The sequence below is a fragment of the Cariama cristata genome, unplaced genomic scaffold (genome assembly GCF_000690535.1).
Source record: "Cariama cristata isolate BGI_N322 unplaced genomic scaffold, ASM69053v1 scaffold20955, whole genome shotgun sequence".
Lineage (NCBI taxonomy): Eukaryota > Metazoa > Chordata > Aves > Cariamiformes > Cariamidae > Cariama > Cariama cristata.
In genome coordinates, this window is record NW_009619483.1 from 10,148 (window position 1) to 37,815 (window position 27,668).

Sequence of the window (27,668 nt, forward strand, 5' to 3'; positions counted from 1 at the left end):
ATGTTCCAACGTCAGTTTCTGGAACTTCGGCAAAGACTATTGTATGCTGAAAAGGAAAATAAAAAAAGATCGCACGAACTGAGCAGTGCCCTATATGAAATTAAACGTGTACTTGCAAAAAGAATGAACTGGACAACAAATCATACAGGTTTGTATGTATAAAAATGTACTGTGTTAACAGTTCAAAGTTTTGTGTGCTCCTGTTTCTTTATTACTGGTATATAATATATACCAGTATATATGGTATGGGGAGAACAAATCAATGATTTGATTATATTAGCATTAGGTAGAAGTTTCTACTTCAAAAAAAGGGTGGGGAAGTAATCTGTAGCCCCTCTTTAAATAGGATCAGTTAGTAACCAAATAAGGAGAGAAAAGTAAGGGGACGCAATAGACTGCAGTGGTGTCGTAGTGGCAGAGCTGTACAAATTGTTAATCAAGTTTCTTACGGTGCTTATCTCTCTCTTGCTGCCATCTACAGAGCACTGAATAAGCTACTTTTACCAGCTTTTACTGTGCCACTACACCCTGATAAATACCTGGAAGGCAGGTACATCTCCTCAGATGTTCCACAGTGCTGGTCCCCCTTCTGTCCAGGTGGAGTGACTTTTGGGGGTGACTTTTTGGCCATAAGTGCTCTGCCGTCCTGCCAGCGGACCCCGGGCACTGAGGTGTGTGTGGTGGTTGCAGTCTCATCTCAGCAGGCAGACCACATACAGCTGGGTGCTTGCCTGAGCCCAGGAGTTGATAAGCCCCAGGAGGTCTTGCTAGCTAGGTACAGCCAAAGAATGTTCCCTCTAGAATTTATTTTTATCTTGCAAGTAATTTGTTAATAATCTGAAGGAAATGCGAATGCTTGTAAGCGATGCCAATTAAAAGACCGCCTTTGAGAGGGGTTTCTCTGCTTTGCTTTTTTTTGAGGCACACCAACATGCAATTAAGTTTACTCTTGTGATGTGGCTTCTTCCCATTGTTTAAATAGACTTCTTATTTATTTAAAAATATATTAGATCCTTGCTTTACAGACTGTTGTATATCCCCATCTATCTGCACACTTGTCATTGCATACAATAGATTAGACTGTTTGATTCTGTCCCCTAAAAGAAATGATGTAGTAGTGCAAGATCTGCCTTCCTCCCTCTTCAGATTGGAAGAGCTACTTCCCTGGGGGGGGGAAAGCAAGCTGGAAGGGGCATCCCTCTGCTGGAGCCATGCCACAACACGGCCCGACTTCAAAAAGAGTCTGGATGCTACTGAAAACTACTGTTTAAAGATCCTTATTTGCATTCAGTAGAGCAGGCTGGTATCAGATTAAAATAGGGAATTAACCAGGACTGTTACAGGGGAAGAAGGAACAAGGTGCATTCATGCTTTGTATAGTCAGCTTTGTTATCCTGTTCTTCCCTGCCTCTTTTTGTCTGTTTATTCAATATGAGTTCAGTGGGACTGTTCAGATGTGTATAAACAAATGCTTGAGTGTTGGCAGGGTTGTGGCCTTACAAGCTTTAGAATAGAGACCATGTTGTCAGCCACCAGTAGCCCCACATACTGTGGACAAAGTGTTATTGCCTAATGCACATAATAGCAGTAGAGGAGAGTGCAAGTTCCCCTTCCCTCTGCTCTTTGTTCTTATTGGAGGCAGCTGAATATCAGAAAGTATTAAAGCTGTCAATTCACAAGATTCAAAGCAGAAATTTCTTAAAATGACTGAATAGTTTTCCTTTCATTTTTACTTACTCTTCTGCTTCCTATTCCAGCCAAGTTTATTGCACAACAAAAATGAAAAGCTTTCTTGTATGCAATAAAACTAAAGTCCTTTGCCCAACCCTTGATAGGTACTACTTCCAAATAAAAATGGAAAGTCCTTGAAAAGTTATGAAGGTGGTTTAAAAAAAAAGTTTATATGCAGCAAAATTCCAGTGTATTTAATGGCAAAGCAGAGTGGGAGGAGCTGTGGGAGGAGCTGTAGGTTCCTGCTGCTTACACAAATGTCTGGATGTGTGTATATATGTTTGTCCTTTTCTATTATTTTTTAAAAAAACTATTTTCTGTAGAGTGGGGAATCTCTGAATCCTAATTTTCCTTGGGAATATCTTTTGGAAGTTGAAAAACGTCAAACAAATACTGCCCATAAAGTAAGCCTCCCTCTTCATTGATCTAAGCTGAATGAATAAAGCTGATGATGGGCACTTGTAGGACTTGTTTTAAGTAACTTTGAAAGGTGGTAAATTTGGGGAGTTATCTTAGATGGATTTCTTAGGAAAAATAACTTCCATCTAAGTCAATAAACCTTTTGTTGCTTTGCAGAGTGTCAAACTGTGAGTTTTTAAGTTTTCTGCAGTTTGGAAGGCTATTAACATGATTTTGTTGGCTAAAAGTAATTGAGATGGTGTTCTGATACCATGAAGTGCCCTTGCACCAGCCTCTTTGCACAACTGATAAAGTGTCTGGAGGAGGTACCCACTGAAGTATGAATTACCTTAGATAAATTCATAGGAGCTTTATTTTTATTTCAGGGCAAAAAGTCATGCGCATTGTGGGTAGCTAGTAGGGTATAAAAAAATTCAGCAAGGGAGAATGACAGACAAAATTCCAGTTTGACCACCATATGCTGCCTGTGTCAGGAAAGCAAGATTTGAGCCTTTAGACAACTGGTAAATAAAGCCTGGAGTCTTCAGTTTTGTTTCCAAGCAGTTTTCTTAAATATTAGAAAGACCATTTGCTAATCTTTGTAAATATAATCTTCATTTTAATCCATTCAAGTACCTTTTTTAAAATTGCATGGTGATATCATCTCTGCTCCAATGGGTATTTTACATTAAGCACAATTTTTTTTTGCAAGCTTATAATTGATTTTATAATGATTTTAGAATTAAGTTGTTAATGTTTTTTATTAAACATACTTTAAAGAATTTTTGCCACCACTGGAGCATTCAGGAATGTTTATATCAAGGAAGATAAATTAGTAAATTAATGGTATCCATTTTTTATATGGCTTATTTAAAAAAAAGGATTATTTTTATAAGGTCACACTATTATGAATAAATATTCTTACCATTTTCATCTTTATTTTAAACTAGTAAAGAGAAAAAAAAAATCCCTACTTTTCTCTTTACTACTACAGCCTTTTGTTCTCTAATAGTTTCTAAAGGCCTGGATCTGGTTGTCCTTTTTGCCATAGGACTTTTTATAACCTGAGAACTTCAGTTTGAGCCCTGAAAAACACCATGTGTTACATCTTGGGGAAAGCATTTAAATTTGTTAAGTAATTAAGAAAGTTATTAATCAGAATCTGTGTTTCTTTTCATTTAAAAAGTTGCTTTCCAACTGTGTAAAAAACAAACCTTTTTTTTTCCTGCTGCTTTTAAAATAACTGCTTATTGTGTTTTAAGATGGCTCAGTCCTGCAACTGTTTAGGCACAAGGAAATGCAGGCGGAGTTCCCAGGACGTTCAGGCTTGGAGCTCGGCACCATCGCCTGGGGACGGGTTGTACTGGGTAATTCTCAGTTTATTACTGCAGGAGGGTAACATATATGACTTATAATCACTTCTGAGGAATAGTTCTGATTGAATAACCTTGTGTATGATAATCTCATACTCTTCAGTTGAGGAAAACAGTTGAAATAATAGGCTTCACTGCTGCCTTTTTATTTGATGTGTGTATGTGCGTTTGTTGTTTCTTTAAGATGATATGGAGTGGAAAGTGTTAAACATCACCAGAAAACTCCCCGTACATCTTACAAACATGTACTACTATCTACCTCATCTTCGAGAATATGAAGATGCCGTTTTCCCAAATGTTATTTTTGGGCAACAAAGAACTGGAGGTAGGAAATAAAGTTTGGCTTATATTTTCTATATGTTTATATTTTATATTAAGTTCTAGCAAAGAAGCATACTCAAAGTTTGGAGTGCATTTTCTCCGTAAACTTTATAATGTTGCCAAACTGAATAAATTTTAATGGAGATGGTAAAAGCACTTTTGCCACGCCCATCCCAATTTCAAGTCTTTACCCCAAAGTATTCTGATATACGTTTTCAAATATCAACAAAACGTAGTCATAATTTTAAAATAATGTTATTTTGAGGTTTAGTCATATTCATATGGCTAAGATGCATTAGGTGACATTCTTTTTTCCACAAAATTAGTATGAATGAGGAAGCCAAGGAAGCCAGTCTTCTCATTAGTAGGTGTAGTTGTAGCAATGTGATCTACTGCTGTAGTTCTCACTGGATTGCCCATAGGTCAGTGGCAGTCTGCAAAAGACCAGAGGTTGTCAGCAAAATGATTTGCAAAAGACCGTCAGAAAACATGATACATTCACAAGCAAAAAAAAAAAAAAAAAAGGAAGAAAAGTAATAAGTAATAAAAGAATGCTCCGTGTTTAATTTTCATTTATTTGTACATGAAAATCACAATAGCAAGACCACAGTTTAACAAGTACAGGTTGACCTTCAGTGTGTAAAACCAAACAAAACCCCAACGGTTTAGCAGGTTATGTGCTGGGAAGGAACGTTGGAGCTTTGGCATTTTTGAGCTGACACTGGCACAGATGATGAAGTCTGGAGGAAGTCACTAACTGCACCTACTCCTTCAAAATCTGCTGCTTCCTTACCAGCCTCACAAGGTTTTAGTGAATAGGAATCATCTGCAAGGACTAAGAATTCCACAGGTTTACTGAGCTATATGAGGTCACTGATTTAGGTAACGCCCATACCAATGAAAAGAGATGTTCTGCTTACAGTCTAATGATGTAGTACAGCACAGGGTTGCTACTAGTGGAGTCTTTGCCAGAGACAATTTCAGTTCCTTTCTTCTCAATAACAATAACATCTAAGTTCCTTTCTTATTGATTATATCAAAGCCATTGATTCATATCAATTAAACTGCTCAGAAAGATTTTCGAGTTGGATTCCTTTCTGAGATACACAGTGCTCACCTCCTGTGAGAAATTGCTCACTAGGGCAGTGTTGGTTTAACTCTTACTACTCAGATCTCCAAGTCCATACCAAGAGCTAGCACTTATTTTGCAATACCCGCCTTTGAAAGTCAATAGCAGATACCTGTGTGTTTGCCAGAGGTAGTAATATCTCCAAGTTCTCAAATGTTGACAGTCTACACAGTGTAGACCTGGTGCTTATAACACAGACACAGGTTGCCTCTAACCTGCACTTAGCTGGAGGTATCTCTCCTTCCAGGTAGGAAAGCAAATGTTGTCCCAATGCTATAGGAATATTAATGTGTCACCAGGGCTCATGGTCACATCAAATCAAAATTAAAACGTAATTTCAGTTTCCCTTTACCTCACTTAAAATTATGTGGCTTGTGGACTTCTTTCTTTGCAGTCTCGCTAGTGATGGGTATTCCTACTGTGAAAAGGGAAAAACAAGATTATCTGATTAATACACTGCATTCCCTACTGTATGGACTTTCTGAAGAGCAAAAGAACGACTGTGTAGTAATCATCTTGGTAGCAGAGGTAAGTTTGCATGGGAAGGTGCAGTATGCTCACGGAAAGACAATATGTAGATTTATGTCTTAGAGTAATACTGTAGAAGAGCCTGCAAAATACTGTTAGCTAGGCCTTTGGGAGGGATTTCTTCAGGGCTGGAGGAGATAGTGAGCAGTTAGTGCCTCAGTGTTCATATGTGGAAAAAACCCTGTAACTTAGATGATCGAAGGGTAAAAAGTCATATTACATTTACTAACACAGTTGTTGCAGTCAGATTTTCAAATAAAACAATATGAACTCATTATTTATCAATGAAAGCAAAGTATTCTGCTTCAAGAATGTAAATGCTCCACAGAAAAGTTCCATAGAACCTGAAAAAAGTAAACGTTCTCAGTCTAACAAAAGTTCAGATTATTTATCTGCTGTTCTGATGCCATATATCTTGCAAAGTACCTTGACGTGCTGGCGCCTTGCCTTCTGCATGTGTACTGGGCATTTCTTGTGAAAAAGAAAACTTCAGAGGCTTGAACAGTTCCATGTTTGGGAAAGTAAACAGTGCACAAGGTAAAATATTAGGGGTAAACAATTTTTTTTTTCTGTGATTCCAAAATGTCTTGATCACATGGGAAACAAGGTACATAAGGGAATTAGCTAGTGATAGTTACTTGCAGGTAAAAAGACTGTGCAGTTATTCAGACTTCATATTTATTCTTCATATGTATTTGTCGTTCCATAAACAACATTAAATTTCATTCATGTATTCATTAACAGTTAAAGTTTGCTTTTTTTAGTTGAGTCATCACTTAGAAAACCTTTTGCAGCTGTAATACTGTCAAACAGAACATATTTCACTTGATTGAGTTAGGTCATGACTTCCACTTTTCTGTTTGGATCACAACGATAAGTAGGTAGGCTTTTTTTACTGGCTGTAGTTCCTCTTCAGCATAATTTTCAGGAGTTGAACTTATTTTACAGTTGCTATTTCCCAGTGAAGAGCCCTGGCAATGATGAGCTTTGCCTAGCTGCCATTCCGAGAAACCTTCTATTACAGGACTTCAGAGAGTTCTTTGAGTTTTTAAGGCTAAACTTCTGATTAGTACAGTTTCCCACTGTGGACAGTCCTAACGTGGCACTTCTAACAAACAGTAGCTTTGGTTGTAGTAATAGTCCATTTCAGCCGATTTAGGATTAAACTGCTCTTGTAAAATCAGGCTACCCGCTCCCTCCCGTCCCCAAAGTTGTGTTCTGGCAGCTTCCATTTTTCAGCCATGCAGTAAAGTAGAGCAGGCTGATCATGCTGATATGAGAGGTGATAACACTTAATTATGAGAGGACCGCAGGTGTGTTCAATGATCATGAATCCACACCTTCCTTTTTCCCAGAAGGTTTCAGAAAATCAAGTTAAATGTTTACATCATGGGTTAAGTCAGAGTAACTTATTGACTGAAAGTGAGTTGCAAAAGTTGTTGGTATTTTTTTTCTCATCACGATTCTTTACTTACCACTTCACATCATTTTTACTTATTAAAAATTAATACATAGCTGGTAATGAATATTTGTGTATTTAAAAAATCTGAACTGCTAAGACAGGTATTATATTGCTTTGGGAATCACATCCATAAAACTTAGCACTCTTTAATATAGTTAACAGATGTGTTTTGCACACTAAACCTGCTACTTTTATGAAACAGGAACAATGAATAAGTATGTCCTCAAAATTTAGGTGACTTAACAGCCTCAGGCCTCTTTTGTGATTTTTGGATGATTAACCTGAAACAGCTCTTTTTTACTGACAGTTATATGACTGTGCTTTTCTGGCATAACTGAAAGCTGGAATAAGTACGTCCTCAAAATTTCCAGACTAAGACCCATAACTTTGTTATATTAGGAAGAAACTCTAAATAAAATTGTTAAGTATCGCTAGCTTTAGAAAATTTTGCTTAGGTGACTTAACAGCCTCAGACCTCTTTTGTGATTTTTGGATGATTAACCTGAAACAGCTCTTTTTTACTGACAGTTATATGACTGTGCTTTTCTGGCATAACTGAAAGCTGTAGAACCGAATTTTATGCAGAAAATGGCTTGACCTCCTGCAGAAGCAGTAAAAAACCAAAATGCAGAAACCATAGCTGGAGATAGTTCACTTCTACTTTCAACTACACTGAAAGTTTAGTTGGCTTGAAAACCCATACTGTCCTTTAGTACAAATGCTAATATAACATATTGCTTTTGTTTAGAATGAAAAGAATTAGAGAATAAAAATGAAGTGTTTGCATATAAATATTCCCTACAAGATGTTGCTTAATACAAAAATGGATGACTTGAAATGAAACCCCCCTTCTTTTCTTTAGGTGAATCCAGAGTATGTTAACGGTGTTGCAGAAAGTGTTAAAACCAGGTAAGTCCTATAGAGTGTAACACCCAACAACTATTGAACACATTTTGAGCTTTTACGGAAAGAATTAGAGCATTTCAGCAATAAATTACAACTCTACCATACTGAAATGGAACTGCTAAGAAATGAGGCAAAGATGCACTCTTAGCATGTGTCTCATAACACACTGAAATTCAGAACAGAAGGATGTGTATCAGTTTATTTTCCTTTTCTTAGTTCATAAATATGCTTTAACTAATCAGGCAAGGTCTCAGCTTAAGCCTCTGATAAATATTTACTTGAACTTAGGTCTTTTCCCTATGAAATTAATGATGCAGTTCAAGGCACCTGAGGCTACATGTATTAGGTCCCCACTGACTTCACAGCCCGGCAACGTATTTTGATGTTTTCTAGGTGTTTTTGTTTCTTCATTTCCTTCTTTTTCATGAGGGCAATGGACTTTGAACAGCAATGGGATTATATTTATAATGTTTGATACTATTATATGATGGATAACATGAGATAGGTATTCTCTGCTGTGCCAAATTAATGCAAGAGCTAAAAAAATGAAAGCTTGGTTCCCACTGCAGTTTTGCTTGCTCTTATCATTCTTTCCCGTAGACCTTTACAGCACCATGTGCATGTTAAAAACCTTAGAGCAGCTTGAGAGGAACAACTGCTAAACTAAAGTGTTTGGGCAAAAAACCCCACTCATTGGTAGATTTATTCTCTTGCGATTAAAGTGTTTGGGAAAAAAAAAACCACTCATTGGTAGATTTATTCTCTTGCGAAAGCTGCTTTCTAAGAAATGGTATAGTGTAGCTAACAGTCACAAAACAGGTAAGGCAAAAGGCCCTGAAGCGCAGCTGACTGAAAGAAGCAAGAGATGAAATCTGAATTGTGCTGCAGTACTGGTGTTGCTGGTGTCTTTGATGTGCAAGCTTATTCATGAATTGATTACTCTGGCAGAACCCCACTTTGGCCAGTATTTGAAGTGAAACAGCCTTTCCCTTCTCTCCTTCTTTAAAATGACTACAAGAGAATTCTCAATCTTTGTATCAATGTTTTATTAGAATTACAGAATCATTTAGGTTGGAGAAGACCCTTAAGATCATTGAGTCCAACCGTTAACCTAGCACAGCCAAGTCCACCACTAAGCCACGTCCCTAAGCACTACATCTGTGTGTCTTTTAAATACCTCCAGGGATGGGGACTCCACCACTTCCCTCGGCAGCCTGTTCCAGTGCTTGACAACCCTTTTGGTGAAGACATTTTTCCTAATCTCCAGTTTAAACCTCCCCTGGCACAACTTGAGGCCATTTCCTCTTGTCCTATCGCTTGTTACTTGGGAAAAGAGAAGGACGCTTACCCAAAACAAACAAAAAAAATTGAACAAGATCCCTGGAGAGGTTGCCCTTTTCCTTCACTTTCGCAGCTTTTCTGCGTGTCCCACTCCACTCAAGGGTTTCCCAGATTTAGGGTGCAGGTTTCCCCCAGAAGGCTCCCCACGCTGAGCCTGCTAGCTAAGTAGTAGCAGTAGCTTCCTGCCTCCAGAGGGTTTAGCTCAGCTGGGAGCCCTGCAGCTAGGACGCGGTGAAGAGGCAGTCTTCCCCAGTGCAGTTAGGCACCACTAAGGCACAGTATGTACAGCAACTTAAGCACCTAGATAATTTTTAGGATTTCTTTATGGTTTTTGAAAAAAATCACTACGGAGTAGTTGCTTTGTCAGTGTTACACAGTACAATTGAGATTCTTTTTCATACGCATGCTTGCGCTGTGATGTGCTTAACTTTTAATGTTAGCTTTTTTTCATTAATCGTAGGAAATAGGGAACTCTGTTCTGAAAACTCCTTATTTCAGTGATCCTATACCTATTAAAAACTGAAACTTTGTTTTGTTTTTTTAACATATTCTGGAGGAAGGGGGAGATTTGACTTCCAGGTTTGGCTCCCAAAGTTGATGACGCCTTTTTTTTTTTCAGTGACTTTTTAAATGGAAAATTTAATCCTTAGAGCAGAGAACTAGACCTGGAGTCCGCATACCAAACCCCCACTCCAGGACAGCATCATTTTGGCTAGAATGTAGAATTAGAGCAAGTGTAATGAAGCCAGGAGCTCTCATGCAAGGGCTAAGAGTTGTGTGTACTCCTAGATAGTGGATTTGGTTGTGAATTACTGCTGCATTTTGGCAACCATCTCAGGATTACAAGTAAACATCTATAGATGCAGGAGGGGCAGGATTTCTGAGACACAGTTCTCTTCAGTCTTTTCTGAGACTGATGGGTTACTGTCCTGTCTGTTCTGATGGTTGTCAAAGACCCCTTCTTGGTTCCTAATTTACAGTCTATGTGACTTAGTTTCTATGCTAGAATTGTGAATTCCACTTATGGAGGAGCAGACCGAACTCTGGGGAGCTGCTCTCCATGGTTGCCCTCAAAAGTCTTTTTGAGGAATGGGGTCTCACTGAGCTTCTCTTCACAGCTTCCCCAGAGAAATCCAGTCTGGAGTCCTAGAGGTTATTTCTCCTCCTGCTTCTTATTATCCAGATCTTTCCAACCTGAAGACAACGTTTGGGGATTCGCACGACAGAGTAAGGTAAGATAGCTGTATAAAACCTAAGAACTTTTGGTAAGAGTATACAATGGAAAATTCTGCAAAATTCAACATTGAGCTGATAATGTTTTTGCATTTCAGAGCTAATGGACCTCAAGTGTACTTTTTAAAAAAATCATTACACAAGGGGATCTTGCGAAAACCTATGCTGCACATCAGCTTCAGAGCGAGAGCCAAGGCTTCTCCTTTGGGTCCTGACTCTAGGCATCCCACAGGTGTTAAACCAGATGGATAATGCCAAGAGGCAATAGGCTAGATGATCTGGTCATAAAGGAAAAAATAGGAAAATCTTTTATGTAAAAGATAAGGGAGAGGCTCTGTGGACACACAGAGGAAAGCCCATGTGGCCGTTTAGCTAACTAGTAACAACTACTGTGGGTTTAATTAATGACCTAATGTTTGGTGATCATGGACTTTTTATACTACTGGTAATAATCTGTCCTAACTGGTGATTTCATTTGTTCATGAACCCCAGATTTGCTGAGCCAGAGATTATAACCTAACAAAATTGATTTATTGGGGGAAAGTAATTTTCTTTCAATCAACAATAACTAGTTTATCAGAAGCTGTCCCAACAATGCAGGAAGAGAGCTGTAGTACTGAGAGTTTATGTTGGAGGAAATCAGCAAGTGTATGCATGTATATTGGGTTTGTAGATAAGCCTTCTATCTTTCAGAGCCTAAACATGTTTACATACTTAAGTTTCAGATATGATTAGATTTGAATCAGATTGTCAGCCCAGCCTTATATGGTGACACAGATACACTTTTATGTTAATTAAATACTGATAAATTAGTCTTTCAGCATTGATTATCAAACATCAACTTCATCCTCTGGTAAAATGAGAGACTGTATTTTGTAGAGAAAAATCTGTGTTAACATTTAAACCTGAAAATGAAGTTTATCAACCTGCTTCTGTGCTATTCACCAGTAAAAGAACTTAATTTTTGATCTTTAATAATCATTGTGTGTTGATCTCTACTGTTCATAATATGATAAGTAGCATCTTTTAAGTCATTTGGCATGAATATACTTGTTAGATATTTTGTTTCAGGCTGCATTGATACAGATCAAAATTTTTTGCTTAGCTAATGTTAACTTTTATAGGGAAGTCAAATTATTTACAAATGTCTACACTGATTATAAAGGAATTTTTATTCACTTAACAATGAGTTAGAATACTCAACCTAACAATTTCATTGTATAGAAAAGAAATGCAGAGCATTAGAAATGCATTTATTAGAGAAATAATACTTGCAACCCCCCCAAAAAAAGCTTATCAGAATTTGCTGCTTATGTTTAGGTGGAGAACTAAACAGAACTTGGATTATAGCTTTTTAATGCTATATGCCCAACCTAAGGGAACATTTTATTTACAGGTATGTTCATATTATCGTTAAGTAGCTGTAATACATTTGTACTGATTATTAGCTTTGGTAATTTTAATTTGTTTCAAAGGCCTCAATGAAACAGCAGTTTATTGTAATTTTCTGTGTATTTTGCCTGTGCTCTTTACAAGCATCTACATATATCTGTGTTTATATACATCTTGCAGCCAGGTACTATTTGATTAAATCCATGTGTACCTTCCTGTCATTTGTGAGTTGAATAACAGGGTAACTGAAGCATGAAACCTTATTTGATTAGATTAAGGAAGTCAGAGTTTAATGTGTTTTCACTTGGTGCAGCAAGACAGAACAGTGGTGGTAGGTTCAGGTTATAGCCCAGATTACAGTGAACCAAAAAGCTCTTACGGATAGGGAAATATACCAGTATAGCGATACTGGAGACAAGGTTAAACTGCAAGTTGGTACAGATCCTAAATTTTCCAGAAGGTTTAGAGTGTTAGACTTGAAGAAGATCCCCATGCATTCAGGCTTAGGTTTAGCCATCATTCTAGATTTGTGCTAATTTGCACTCCATAAAGATGATAATCGCCACCAGAGATTCCAAAATTTATCATGACTGTCAATAATGGAACAATCCATAAAATTTCATGTAGCTCATGAATGTCAACAGTTTTTTAAAAAAAGCTCAGAACAGCATTTTGCTTAGTTCTTGGTTTTCCTGGGCTTTCCCCTGCGCCAACAGGCCTCAGGCTCTGTATCACAGAAGTACATCATAAGATTCTCAGAAGCAGAAGAGGAGACTGCAAGAGCAGGCATCTCGTGCAATTCTTGTCAGCATTTAACACAAACGCATTTGAGCTGGGCTACTCAAGAGCCTGTGCTCTGCTCTCGAATTTGGCATAGACGCTCAGAAGACAGGTGGACAAAGAAAAATGTTGTCTATGGAACAGTTAAAGTTTACTGGAAAATGAAATATTTTCCTGTGACTTTCATATATTTTTAAGAACAGTACCCAAGTTTATTAAGTGCACTAGAGCATTAAGGCATGGGAAACATGGTGAAGGGAAATGTTAAGCATGCTGCCAGACACTTAATGTTCCTTTCTGTTATAAAGTTCTCCAAGCATTCATGTTTGGATGGAAATGACTTACTTATATATTTGTATTTTTAAAGAAATTTAAGAATATGTGTTTTCTTATCTGAGGACTGAACTGTGTTATTCAGAGCAAAGCCTGAATTGTGATGTCTGGTGGTAGTTGTGGCTGCTGTTACCTAATATATCCACTTCTTTGTTTGTGTGTCCAGTCTGCAACTGCTTCTGTAGCACAGACGCTGGTCTGCCCAGAAGATACTCTGTGTAGAGTACAGGTGGAAAGAAGGAACACGTGCTGCCATAAAGTTCGTTATGATCTCCCTCCATTAGGAAGCCTAGTTTTAATAGAAAGCAGATAACTTAAAAATCCCTTTCCTCAGCTTGGTACAAAGATTTACTTCAGTAATCTTAGGAAAAACTTGAACTAGCTTAGATTTTATTTACTGTTTTGTCAAGAATAGTATAATTTGGGTGACTGACACTAACTTCTGAATTTTGGAAGAAGATAAGCATATATAATTAGTCTTGATGTCTACAGAACAGTTGATGTTATGAGTCAGGCAAGATCTTTGCTGAATAAACATGTAAACACTCATTCTGGGATACTGCTGAATCTGGATTTAAGCAACGAGCTTTGTGAGGTCTGTTGAAGCTAATGGGGTTACACTGTGGATGAACTTTACCTACTGATGAAATCTAATCTTTGAAAAAAGACAATAAATTCCACCAGTCATCTCATCTCTTCTGCTTGAAGCATCTCTTCTACTTTACCTGTCCTTTTTTTTTCCCTCCCCTTTTTTTTTTTTCCCTGAGCCAGCTACTGCTGCTTTTGGGCTTTTTTGTGAAGTTTTTTTAATCAATAAAAAACTAAGAGAACTTTGAAACACTTGTTTCCACTTTCACTATACTTCCTGGAGTCTGCCAGAGTCCCTTGAGACACTTGTAGTAATGTCAGAAACAAGGTAATGGGATCTTAACATAGCCATAAAAGCAGGCATTCGAATCCCAGCCTAGTAGTGAGGACATGCATTTGTTCTTTGTGTCTGTGTAGACTTAGTTCATTCTGAAGTAATTTCAAATCTGAAAGCATCTGAAAGAAACTCAGATACAGCAGTTTTTGGAAAGTGTTTTCTATTAGCACTCTGATGAACTAAAAATAAAACATTAAATAAATCTTTTAGTATCTTTTAGTATCTTCAGGTAAAACCTGCTACTAACTTCAAACTTAGTTAACTGAAGTATTGCTATGCTTTTTTTCACCTCATGATTTTTTTCCTTGTGGAGGGTGGGGGAGCTTTGCGTATTTGTATATAACATATACGTTTATACTGATAATATATATTGCCAGCAGCTCTTACCTGTACACCCTTATTACAATTTCTTTAGTGTGTTTCTCTAATGGTTTTAAGGCCTGAGCAATAGGTCAGTGACGTTATTAGGAGTCTTTGTATTGATCCCCCCGCCCCAGACTCTAGGTCAAGCCTGTTATTTGGTAGAGCTCCTAAAAGGGATAACTTTCATGAAAGTACATTTTTAACTGAAACTTTCTTTATGCTTGTACTAAAAACCCACAAAACCAAAACTTTATGGAATGAACTAACGGAGGCTTGTTTTCTGTCGAAAATGAAAGAATAGGATATTTCAGCTTAACAATCTTCACATATCTGTTGAACGGTGATTCAAAATGTTAAAATACTCTAATATAATTTAGAAAGGAAGATATTTTCCTGTCTGATGCCTACACTTCCATTGTATGCTACCACTTCTTTGTTGCTTCTTCATTTTTACTTCTCTTAGATAACCCATATAAGAAGAATTAATGGAAACCCATTTATTGTCTATAATTTAGGAAATTTACATAGCCTCGCTATTGTGCATGTATCTCTTTTCATCCCAAAGTAGTGATGAGTGAAGGGAAATTAGCTGCGATCGTGTTCTGCTGGCGTTCTCATGGCAATGGGGCAAATGGACTACACAGTTCATATCTTAAACTTCCTGATCCAGCTGCGTACAGCCACTGCATAATCTCCTTTGGTAGACAAGAGCATATGAAAAACAAGCAGCTGTAAGCTGAAGCCAGAAAAATTCAGATTAGAATTTGGGTACTATGTATGAAACGTTCAGGATAATTACACATAGTATGACTTACTGAAAAAGAACCGATATTGAAATTTCTAAGCAATGGCAGATGCTCTTCAAGAATATGTGCTTTAGTTGAACACAAATTACAGGGCTCAGTACAGGGTTAAATGAACAACTTTTAATGGTCTGTGCTACATAGGATATCAAATGATGTTCTCCAATATTCACGTTTAACTGTCAACTTCAGAAAAAAGGTTGGTCCCTTCCAACCCTGACCGTTCTGTGATTCTGTGTGAAAAGACTGTTTCAGACTTCTCACTATGCAAAACTACTTTCAGTTCATAACCACATTCACACCCACTTTGCATCACAGGCTCTATGTTTTTCATCTTTACTACGCTTGTATGCTTTCTTCTAGTGTTTCTCGATATGGTGGTCTCGCTAGGTTTTTGAGATACTCCTCTTTCTGCCTTTGGTCCTTTTTTGGGTGCCCCTCAATTTCTCTTTAAGGATTGTCTGAAACTGTCTTTGATTCCTTGCTCTTCTCCCTTTATGTCTAGCTACTGGAGAGTCCTCGTAGCTCATGTAATTTTATGCAAGATTTGTTGTAAGTTGATGTTTTAGGGGTTTTTTGGTTTTTTTCTTCTGCGTAACTGTCGCCTCAACTCAATCCCCAGATCTCAGAATCTGTTAATAAGCATTCATTTTCATCAGTTCATCTATTTTTTGTTATCTTACCATCAGCAAAAGCTGACAAAGTCAAAACAGATCTCTCTCTTAGTCTTGTCTTTCAGACTTCATTCTGCTTCCTTCTGGGTTCACTGTTGACAGCGCCTTTCACCCCCACCAGCGCTACACTTGTAGTAATGGCCACAGTCCAGCTAAAAGCTGTGGGCCTGCTCTCGCAAGCTCTTGCTGCTGCCTTTGTGCTGTGTCAGTTGAGGACGCAAAACCAGCAAGAAACCATGCATTGTTTTTTTCTCATAGCATTCATTTTCTACCTATTTAGCTTTCTGAATCAGATTCCAGCACCACCAGACAAGCACCACGGCCACTGAAGTACAGCAGTTAGATCAAATTAACCATATCATTACACGGCACCTCAACAACATTTTCCTGAAGGCTTCACCTCCTCTTCCGGTGTTTTTAACACCCATACTGAATTCAAACCCTGAATTACTTGCTCCTTAATTATTTCTGGAATTCATTTATTTCCTTTGTGTCATTACCTCTAACCTCCTTGTTTGGACTCATTATCCTCAGCTTTAGTAACTGGAACAGCTTCTGGCTTTTTAGATCCCCCATTTTTCTCTGAAAGCCATGCAAAAATGCAGCCAAGGCCTTTCCCATTTCCTTGATGGATGTCGGTCTCCTTTTCCAAGTATCCTTTAGCTGGCTCTCCTGCTGTATTCAGTGTCAGCCTTTACAACACCTCGAAAGCTCTATGTATTCCTGTCCTTCAGTGTGATTCACAGCACGTTCCTTCTTTCATGACTAGTATTCCCTGCAACGACTTGCTTTCCACTAGTGTCTCAGTAATCATCCACAGTTCTTCTCAGTCACCTTTTAGGTTAGACAAAGTTTGCCCAGGCTGCTCTACAGAGGTTTTAACCATCTGCTTTAGATGCCTCTCTCTTCAAACAATTTGCTCCTGTTGCTTATCAGTGCTTTTACAGCTTCGGTACAAATTGTTTACTGTCTTCTTCCTTAACCTCTATCTTTTTGCTTAATGTTTCTGTTCAAATGAGATCTCTTTAAGGCAGGGAGTCCTCCTTTCTCGAAAAAGTGAGAAGCACTCATGCTGTTATAGTCAGTGCTGTAAATAAATATTTAATGAGTGATACTGAAACAGAGATATATGTAAAAGCTAAATAGCAATCTACTGTGTTTTGGCACAGCTTTAGTGTACACACTGTAGAGCAGTCAAACACAATACAGTTATCACTTACATGTGGCAACATCACCACCCCCTCTGCAAGCAATAAAACCACTACTTGCCTTCTCTTTTTTTGTTGCCTTTTTTCCGCCCCCAGCTGGAGGATGATATTATAGCCAAACCTGATTATATTCAAAATATTAAAAACTTTGCTGCTGAACAGTCCCAAGAGTGGATGATTCTTGAGTTCTCCCAGCTTGGATTTATTGGTAAGTATTAAGACCTCAGCAGGGTCAATTGGATTTGGAGCTGTGTAGGTCAAGTAGGTCTCACTCAGGACTACATTTCAAAGCATGGAAGGACTCACATAGCAAAACTTCCTTGGTTCTTCAGGAAAGCTCCCACTGAAAGTTTTTTTGTGCTTTTTAAAACTCTTTAATGCAGAGTCCCCTTGGAATAGGATCTAGTAGTTGGGCTCCTGTAAGAAGCAAATTGTTCCACCTCAGGGCACTATGTACCCCTGTAGTGTGTAGTGGTTTTTCAAGAATGGAATTTGAACAATCTATGAAAAAAAATCCGCTTACTTTCCTTTGTGGAGCGGAACATACATCCCATATCATAGTGAAGACTTTCTATTATTTTTAGTAGTAAGTTTCTTTTTGTATTTTTTTCTTTGGTTCTAATACAATTTACTCATGATAACACCTTATAAGCGTTAGGTCAAAGAAAGAAATCTAACAAAATCTGCTAATACAAATAGCAAGAGAACTAAATGAACAGTGACAATATTTTAAAGGCAACATTTTTCATATGTAGGTTTTAATTTAAAGATATTCAGTACAGTACTGTCAGTGAAATTGCATGTCTAGCATTTTAAGGAATTATTCAGATTTTGTTTCATCTGACACACTAATACAGGTGACTGGCAGATTTGTGTTTGGAACTAGGATATAACTGCACAATTAGTCAACTGGTTGACTATGTGAGAGTATCTCTAGGCATGGGATGGAAATCTTTCCAAAATCACAGCAAGCTGGAGGATAAGCAACTCTGCAAAGCTGGAGTCTTTGTGAAATTTTCACTAAATATCAGAATCACATCCATGTGCTTAAAGCTGGAGTAAACATAAAGCTGGTGATTTTTGCACAGCAATAAAAATATCTGAATATAAAACTTCTTGTCTTGCTTTCAGGAAAATTGTTTAAATCGGAAGACTTGCCACTCATAGTGGAATTCTTTCTCATGTTCCATAAAGATAAACCCATAGACTGGCTTATAGACCACCTGCTCTGGGTTAAAGTGTGCAATCCAGAAAAGGATGCCGTAAGTATGTCTATGAATTTATGAACATAAGTAATATTCAAACAATCTCGGTGACAAAATAATTTATTTTCAAAAAGCGGAATAGAAAACCTGACTTACTTTTGAATGTGTGGGGAAAGATCTGCTGCAGATCTGCGTAGAGGGGCACGGTGTTGGAGCCCATTGAGGCATATGGAGAGGCGTGACTCACAGAAATTCAGATTTCCACGCCAGAGCTGTTTTGCCTCCGTCAACTCAGAACACGGACAGCACAAGCTTACATTTGCCTGCAGCTGGTCACAGAGGCAACCCTGCAGCACCAGAGAAAATTTTGAATATGTAAACGTATGTGAACTATCACTTTTCGTAACCTTCTGCTGACCTTCTAATATGCAAGTCAGTAAAGTATACAATTTTACAATCACAGTTGTTCTGAATTTTGCATACCAATTCCTTTCTTTCAGGAAGCAGAACTTAAGTGTTTTGCTTGAAATCTTTCACTACCTGGGAAAAAAATCGACTGTTTGTCTGAAAAAGAATAACGCAGGGAAACAACAATCTACAGTTTGTTGTAGATCGAACAAGCTAAATGATATTTTTCATTGAAAATGAAAGAAACAGTTGTGTTGAATGGCAAAAGGTGCCATTTCTAGCAGTACAAGGGAGCCCCATGATACGATAGGTATTTCTTTATGTCCTTTTGCATTCTTTCTCTCACCAGTCTTTGGTGCTGGTCAGTACTCGCACTCTTCTTGTATAAAAGACTGTGCCATGGAGGACTGGCCAGAGTTTCTGCTCCTTCTCAGTTTTTAAAGTTCAAGAGTTTTATTTGGTTTGTGTAGCCAGTCCCCATGCCAGGTGTTTGCACATGTTATTTTTGTGTTGATAAAGGAAGAAGAGGAGACAGATAGGAGTTGTGCAGAACAGGAGGTTGAGGGGAGCAGAACAAATAAGCTGGAAGTTTTACTGGGTAGTGGAGGTGGCTCCTGGGGATAGCGGAAGGTCCCTGGCTTTACACTTAGTAATGCCACTGAGGAGCCTCCATTCCCACTTCATACAGGTAGGAGTAAGCTTTGCAATCCTAGTCTATGGGTTAGGCCGACTCAACAGGAGTTACAAGTACCTCTAATTTAGGTTCTTGCCTGCCTGTGATAACAGAATAAAAAAAAGTACTATTATGTTAACATCACCCATTGCAGATCTAATGTGCCAACTTATATCCGATGGATAAGAGGTTTTACTTTTATTTTTTAAATGACTTCCTTTGCTTCTAAGACCTGATTCATACCCAAAATGAAGCTGTGTTCCTGAAAGGCAGGCAGGCAGCTCATGCGAGTCTTGGTATCAGCAAGTTTCCAGTGAGTTTCACTTCTGCAATTGCAATTTCAGTTGCTGTGAGTAGCACAAACCTATTGAGACAAGGCAGTCTCACGCTGCCCTTGGGTGGGAATGACCAGTGGCATGACCTACTGGGACTATTCACAAGAATGCAGAAAATGGAGGCTTGAAGGAGGACAGGGATCCAAACTGCTGCTCCTCCTCTGTTTGACAGATTAAAGAAGTAGACTTTCCTACAGGCGCCACAGAAGGCAAGCCGACAGAAATCCTCGTACTTTCCCCTTTCCAAGCAACTAAGAGTGTCACTAAGTGATCGCTTACTATGCCTCACAGGAGGGTCAGAGGGACACCCGTTTGTGGCTTTTATGTGTTATCCTGTGGTGACGGGTGTTTGGCACATGTTTTCAGCCTGGGCTGAATCTTGAGATATCAAGATTCAGCTACATCTGCTCACCAAGTTGGAAAAGACAGTTTGTGATGACGAGAGCCATCAGATCTCTGTGGTTCAGAAACTTCGTTGTGTTTACCTCCTGTGAACCATCAGCCAGCTCTGGGGTCCTCAGCACAGGCAAGACATGGACCTGTTGGAGCAGGTGCAGAGGAGGCCACAAAAAATGATCTGAGGGCTGGATCACCTCTCCTGTGAAGACAGGCTGAGAGAGTTGGGGTTGTTCAGCCTGGAGAGGAGAAGGCTCTGGGCAGACCTTAGAGCAGTCTTCCAGTACTTAAAGGGGGCTTATAAGAAGACGGAGAAAGACTTTTTACTGGGGCCTGTCATGACAGGACAAGAGGCAACAGTCTTACATTGAAAGCGGGAAGATTTAGATGAGGGATTAGTAAGAAATGCTTCCCGGTGAGGGTGGTGAGGCAGTGGCACAGGTTGCCCAGAGAAGCTGTGGATGCCCCATCCCTGGAAGTGTTCAAGGCCAGGCTGGATGGGGCTGTGAGCAACCTGGTCTGGTGGAAGGTGTCCCTGCCCGTGGCAGGGGGGGGTGGAGGTGGATGGTCTTTAAGGTCCCTTCCAACCCAAACCATTCTGTGATTCTGTGATCGTATGTAGTGGCATGTATCTATCAAGTGTAGTGGAGACTAGCAGGCTGCAAAGATGGGAGCCCAGTCTCAGCGAGGAGCCTTATCTCAGTTTCTGCACAAATGCCCACACCAGTCCTGTGCTACTGATTATTCTCAGCTGCTACCATAAGTAGCTCTTTTGGTAGTGCTGCTGTAGCATAAAAGGAGAAATGCTAGAGACTACATTATTATAGGGGATGAACTGCAAACCCTGTCAGTAGAAAGATCATGAATTTATTTTCTTAAAATGATTTTTTTTTCTAGTAAAATTATAGTGTGCTTTTCAAAAAAACAGCTGCCAATAAATCAATTTGCATGTATTGTGTTTTTATGTGGTTTTGCTGAACATCTGCTGTGAACAAACATAAAAATACTTAGTTCTTTCTATACCCTTCCAGGAGGTTTTGAACTTTTAATTAGTACTTCTGTGGAAACCATAAATCGCCCGTGACTTTTGATGTTTAAAGCAGCTGAGGGAAAACTATCTTTAGTGAAAGTGAAGACTTTCTAGGTTTAGAAGGCATTGATATAGTTTATGTAATATTTTTCTTTTATAGAACTGAAAGTACTTGATTGAAAAAGTAAGCCCATTATCCTCTCAAATCTAAAGTAGTGAGAGCTGGAATACAGAGAAGTTAAATGATCTTCCAAACTCATACAATAATTTTGTGGCAGAACTGAGAGTAGAACCCAGGGAGTCTCAATCAGCTCTTTGCTCTGTTCTGTGCCATTACACTTCAATATGTCTTATTAATTATCGTAGCATGTTTGCTTCATTGTATCAAAATATGATGCTCTATAGATAGAAAGCAAGAATTATATTTAAAGAAGTAACTTGCTATCATTCAAAAATCAAGGAACTCAGAAATAGGTACCAATTACAGTTATTTAATTCCCTGGTATATGTCGTGTCACAAAGTGTATTAAACTGGAAAATTGGGATTGAAATACAGTATCTAAGGGCTTAATTAAAAGATAAAAGAAACGTAGCTTAAAGTATAGTACATTATAGCCTCTCAAACATAGCGGAAAGAGCCGAAATGCTAAAGATTAAAATGTAACCAGAATCTATCTCAAGAAGGTCATTTTTGGTCAAAAATTTTAATTAGAATGATAGGGCAAGGCCAAGAGTTGAAATGAAATTTGCCAGAAACAGTTAAAAAAATAAATCAGTTTCAGATTTGAGGTCCATTTTTGTCACTCTGAGGTGTGATTGATGGTATACAGTGCAGAAATCCCTGAATTAGCGGTGACTGAGCCTTCAAATCTACATAGCACCATGGGTGGAATTAGGAGTTTAGGTCTAGAAACAGTGTATTTGAAATAAGATGACTGTTAATCTAAGGATTACTCATTTAAACATGGATAAAAAACCTGGACCCATACCCTCAACTACATAATGAAATGGCCTTATGAAATTTAGTTTGTCTCTCCTTTATTTAAATAAAACTTCACTCCCTTTTACATTTTTTTTCCAGATACACTGTGAAAAAGAAAAGGCAAAGTTACGTATCCGTGCTAAACCATCTCTCTTTCAGCATGTGGGAATTTATTCATCATTGGCTGGGAAGATACAGAATTTGAAAGTAAGGATAAGAAATTAATGCCATATTGCGAAATTATATGCTTGTGTTCTGACTTGTTTTTCAAATCAGTTTCTAGCACTGCATCTTTGGCACTAGATGGCATTTCCGTGTCCAAGAACATTGGTTTACAGATTTGGGCGAGAATATTGGTCTGGCATCTGAACTGCAGATGGGGCACACTGCTTCTGCACAAACATCTTTGGAACTCTAATCTGAACACCTGTACCAGTCCTAGTAGCATTTCATGGCATGTAGGAACCCTCTTCACAGCACAAGGTTTCATGTGCTCTGCACCGTACAAACGGCTATGATGGTTTGTTTTGGCCAAATAGTCCACAATCCCAATAGGAGGGACTATTAAGAAGATGGCATACTGGTAGGACAAGTATGTGGCTATCACAATGGCCATGGATTTTTAGGGAGAGTTTGGAAGGGAAACAGTGGGTCTACCACGTATCTGATAAGGACAAGAGCAATGAAGCACCATACTTCAGAGATGACCTGATGGTGCCATTTAGACTAGTCATGAGGTCTCATTCAAATTGCTATGTTGGATCAGACTAGAAGTTCATGTAGCCTTTAGCAGAGACCAGTATCAGATTTTCTGGCAGAAGGCATAGTAGACAACTATGAAATAGCCTACTGTGGAGTTTATTTTTAAATCTAGGCAACTGAGAAATAATCAGTACAGCTCTGTCTACAAACTGTAACATTGAGTCTCAGCGATTACACTGAAATGAATGATCTATTAGAAGTAGATTGTATATTTTTTTGACACTGTAGTAATTCCAGACATTGGAGCACTTTTTTTTCATTGTATGAGTGAAAATACATTTCTTTATATCCAACAGGATAAAGATTTTGGCAAAAATGTGCTACATAAAGCACATAATAATCCACCTGCAAAAGTGGATACAAGCCTAAGAACATACCAGCAATATACCTTGGAAAAAGTTTATAAAGGAAAAGACACTTTTTGGGCTTCAGCTCCAGTGGCAGGGGACTATATCAGCTTCACCTTTTTAAATCCACTAAAAGTTGAAAAGTAAGTATTACGTGATATGGAATATGGAAGCCTACATATATCCAGTTTGGAAATGATTGAGTCTGTTCACAGTTACCAGTGCTTGACTGTTGGCACAAACCATAGCCTTGTTACTGGTCCATGATTTGCTATTTATCTGCTCCCCTTCTTGAATTCCCCTCACGAAATACATTTCTTCCTTGGTAATTAGAGACCTTCTTAAATGTTTTTCCTTTTATTTCTTCAGTTAAGTAGCTTACCTTCTCTTCTGATAATTCTCAAAGGAATTTTCTTTTAAGTAATGAATTTAATCAATGGAGTCAGTGAAAACTTTACTTCTATAGTTGTCAACAGAAAGGCTGTTCACATGGTATCAAGTCAAAGGCCGTGTCCCAGACCAGACACTTCTCAATGTAGGTGAAAGCAAAGAGAAAATATCACTATTGTGGGGAAATAATGAAGAGTGAATTAATAAAGGTGGGATTCAGTTGAAGATTCAGAGACATGAATGTAGGTGTTCACAGTAGAGATGTCTACATAAGGTAGGTGTGTAAGCTCCTACTGTACGTGACAGAGAAAGATCTACTTGATAGAGTCAGTGGAAGCTAGACAGCTATTAGTCTCATTCGCTATTTGGTCACCTGAGTCAGTTGCTAAATTTCATTGACTGTATTGAGTATATCTCTATTGCCTGTAATGACAGCTTGAACATTTGGGTCACTGCCAGACTTCTGACTTCATGTGTTTGGATCTACAGCCAAGTCCTACCTTGAATGTTTTTCTCATTCTAAAGGATGAAACCATCTTCTCTGTTTTCACATCCTTGAACTTGGGCATCTTTGAAAGGAAGAGACGCCTGTAGCTTAAGATAGAGAAGTGTTTTTCAGAAGGACTTACTCTCTGAACAATACAAATTGAGGTTGGCACCAAAAGAAGCACTCCTGCCTCGTTCAGCAAAGTTTCTTCTTCTCTCTGTGTCAGATTGGAGAACAGATCTGAGTTAAAACTAACCTAGCAAGAAATAAGGTTCTGGAAGAGTGTCTCTGGCACAAATTACCGTCATTGCCATATCTCTGTAATGATATTCAGAGAGAAAACTTCTTCACTGTTGTTACACTTCCTCCCAAAACTGGTCACAAAAGTAAGAGACTTCCATTTCTGCAGAGATTGCAGGTTTCTCATTTATTTAAAAAAAAAATCCAAGAAAGCAAGTCTATATCTCCATCTAGTGAGCTGCACTAAATGACAGTTGTTGTAATAAACACTGGTGTTCTGTGATCAATGCTGTTAATTAACTGGTTTATGCTTTGAGAAATTTAGGTAGCGTATATTTTTGCATGTTCCTGTTACTGGGAAGCTGTACTGGATGAAGCTCACTTATATCTTAGCTGGTCCCACGTGACATGTGAAAATGTATAGTTAATCCTATAATATCTGCTGGTCTTCTTAGGTCTTGATTGTTATTGTTTGATACCAGAGGAGGGAGGTTGATGCTTAAACTTCCTTAGCTCTTTTTAGGTCTAAAAACCTAGGAACTCTAATGCCAGAAATTTAAAAGCAAACAGGGATTTTTTTTTTTTTTTTTTTTTTTTTTAAAATCTCATAGGTGTTTTTGCTTGGATTCTTGCTTTGATGGTGCTGTTGCTCATTGGCCATAAAGGAGGTTATTTAGAAGCACCTGAATTGATCAGTATTTGATAAAAAGCGGAATTCTCTTGGTATGTAGTGTGTGGTCTAGTAGAAACAGGGATTTTTGCTGCCATTGCATTCCAGAAGCCCATCTCATCTCGGCCTTAGGATGATTGGAACAGATCGGAGGGCAGATCTTCCTTAGCCATTCAAACCTGGAAAATTAATTTATTTGGAACTTGAGCACTGAAAAGGCGGAACGCTTGCATTCGTGGTTCCAGGGAAAGATGGTTTTAATGCTTGTTCTCTTGAAAACAAAAAGCCTCTAGTATGGTTTGGTCACAAAATGGAAAGTTTCAGTGCCTATTTCTGTTCTCTATAGCCCACAACTAATTAAAGAAAAGGTATTTTAAACTTTTCCTTCAAAACTGCAAAGAATTACTTCCCTAGAACTTTTCTAAAGTATAAAATACCTGGAAATAATATACCTTTATCATCAGGTACTTTTTCAGAAGTGGAAACATGGAGCACCCTGGTGATAAACTATTCAACACCACCGTGGAAGTGTTGCCAGCTAATGTAAGTCTTTAATTTCCAACTGTAATACACAGTGCTATTTCATTTTAAGAATGATGTTCAGCATAAAATGTCATGCCCTAGAAAATATTTCTGGATATTTTATTATTTTTTTTTTTACAGGAAATGCTAAGAAAAGAACTGATTGACAATGGAACTAAATTTAACTACCCAGCAAGCAAAGATGGATATTTAAAAATAGGTACATTGTTTATTGACACTTCAAAACCAGAAATTTTGTTCTTAGGTATAAAATGTTTCTGCATGTGAGAATTTCATTAACTCTGTAATAAATACAACATTCCAAGGTGAGCTAGTAAGGAAAAGAAACCCTTTGTGCTACTGCATATTATAGTATATGATGTTTGACCAATGACTATCCTATGTTGTTTTAAATAATCAAAAACTCTACCAGCAGTGGCAAAAGACAAGGCATCTAATTAGAAGAAAAACTAATTGTAGTCTCTGCAAGGTTTTAATAGGATGTATTGGGTTTGCGTGGACAGCTTTTGGTAGCGGGGGGGCTACAGGGGTGGCTTCTGTGAGAAGCTGCTGGAAGCTTCCCCCATGTCCCCATGGAGCCAACGCCCCCCAGCTCCAAGACAGACCCGCCGCTGGCCAAGGCCCAGCACATCAGCCATGGGATAACAGAGTTAAGAAGGAGAAAAAGTTGCTGTGCAACTGTAGCTGAGGAGAGGAGTGAGATTGTGTGAGAGCAACAGCCCTGCAGACCCCCAAGTCAGTGCAGAAGGAGAGGAGGAGGTGCTGCAGGTGCTGGAGAAGTCCATGGAGGACTGCACCCCAGGGAAGGGACTCACGCTGGAACCGTTCGTGAAGAACTGCAGCCCGTGGGAAGGACTGACATTGGAGAAGTCCGTGGAGGGCTGTCTGCTGTGGGAGGGACCCCAGGCTGGAGCAGGGGCAGAGGGGGAGGAGTCCTCCCTCTGATGAGGAAGGAGCAGCAGAGACAGTGGGTCATGAACTGACCCCAATCCCCTTTCCCCGTCCCCCTGCGCTGCTGGGGGTGGAGGATTTAACATGATTATGTTAGATCATTTAACATGACCGTGTGTGCCATATGTATACAGTCGCTACTTCCATATTTAAATTTATTTTTTACCATTTGTAGCTATAGGTGCTTTATTTTCTTGTATTCTTCTCCAGCTCCTAGTTGCTCTAACTGAAGGAATGAATCGTTCTTCTTGTTTATAGCTTTATCTTTCAGTTGTTATTGGCTGACCTTTTCCAAAAGATTTTTTTTTCCCCTAGTGTTATATCCCTGGGGTTAATTTATAATTTGTAATTTAGAGTTTTTGCAGAAGTTCACTTAGAAGCATATTTCATTCTAATATATGTTTGTATGGGTCTTGTTTTATTTTTTTATTTAGGGGCTTTTGAAAATGGCATTGCAGAAGGCAATATCAGTCAATCAATAGGAAAAATACAGGCTATTCGTTTATCAGTCAATTCTGATTCTCCTGTATGGGCAATACTTAGTGAGGTAAGCATGTTAATAAAAGCATTTTAATTAAAACTTTATTAAATGAGTTTCAGTTCTTCCTACTATACAGTATTGATAATCATGGATTTTATTTAATTTTGAATGGGATTTTGTGTGGAAAAACTCACACAAGTGGAGAATTATATTAATTATTCAAGGGGGAAGTTAAATTTACTTCATAGAAAAAGTACTGGAAATGCTCAAATGAGATGATTCTCCAGTTTTGCAGTGCTGTAAGTATAGCCACTGGAATTTCGGTGATGGTAAACAAACCAACCAAAGGAGACCAGGAGGCTTTTCTAGCTTTTTTTCAGTCACCATCTTGGATATTAATTATAACATGCACACATTTTCAGATAACGTGATTTTTTTTTATTATTATTCAAGTTTCTCCCAAGTGTCTAAATGTGTGTGAACCCATAAGTAAGAAAATACTCAGCTGAAGAGAATTACTACAGCCTTAAACTATAGCCATAGTTGGAAGGAGGGAAAAGCTAATGTCTTAGGCAATGCTTCTGCAGATTTTAGAAAATAATGTATTTTGGTTTTTTTCAGGTACTTATCAAGACATCTGAAAAGTGAAAAAGAAATACATTTTTGATGTGTCACTTGTTACAGATTGATTGAAAACTAGGCTAACAGTAACAAAAAGCTGGCTGGGTAAAAAGAACAAATCCAAACCCGTTTAATTCTTAACACTGTGTATTAGGAAAGAGTTGAGATAACTATTAAATCTTTGTGTAAAAAGAACGTTAAAAGCTATACAGAACTTGACTATGTTAGTGATTTCTATAAAATGTT

General features: G+C 38.3%; 1 protein-coding gene across 1 annotated transcript; it reads left to right on the plus strand.

Moving 5' to 3' along the window:
• On the plus strand, positions 1-27,449 carry LOC104155909 (alpha-1,3-mannosyl-glycoprotein 4-beta-N-acetylglucosaminyltransferase B-like). The gene is made up of 14 exons (XM_009701278.1): positions 1-148; positions 3,688-3,828; positions 5,348-5,481; positions 7,806-7,852; positions 10,309-10,422; positions 11,744-11,819; positions 16,998-17,109; positions 18,033-18,163; positions 22,030-22,137; positions 22,989-23,182; positions 25,291-25,369; positions 25,490-25,568; positions 26,755-26,867; positions 27,423-27,449. Exons 1-14 carry the CDS (start codon positions 1-3, stop codon positions 27,447-27,449), a joined length of 1,503 nt encoding a protein of 500 aa, XP_009699580.1.
• Positions 27,450-27,668: the final 219 nt, after the last annotated feature.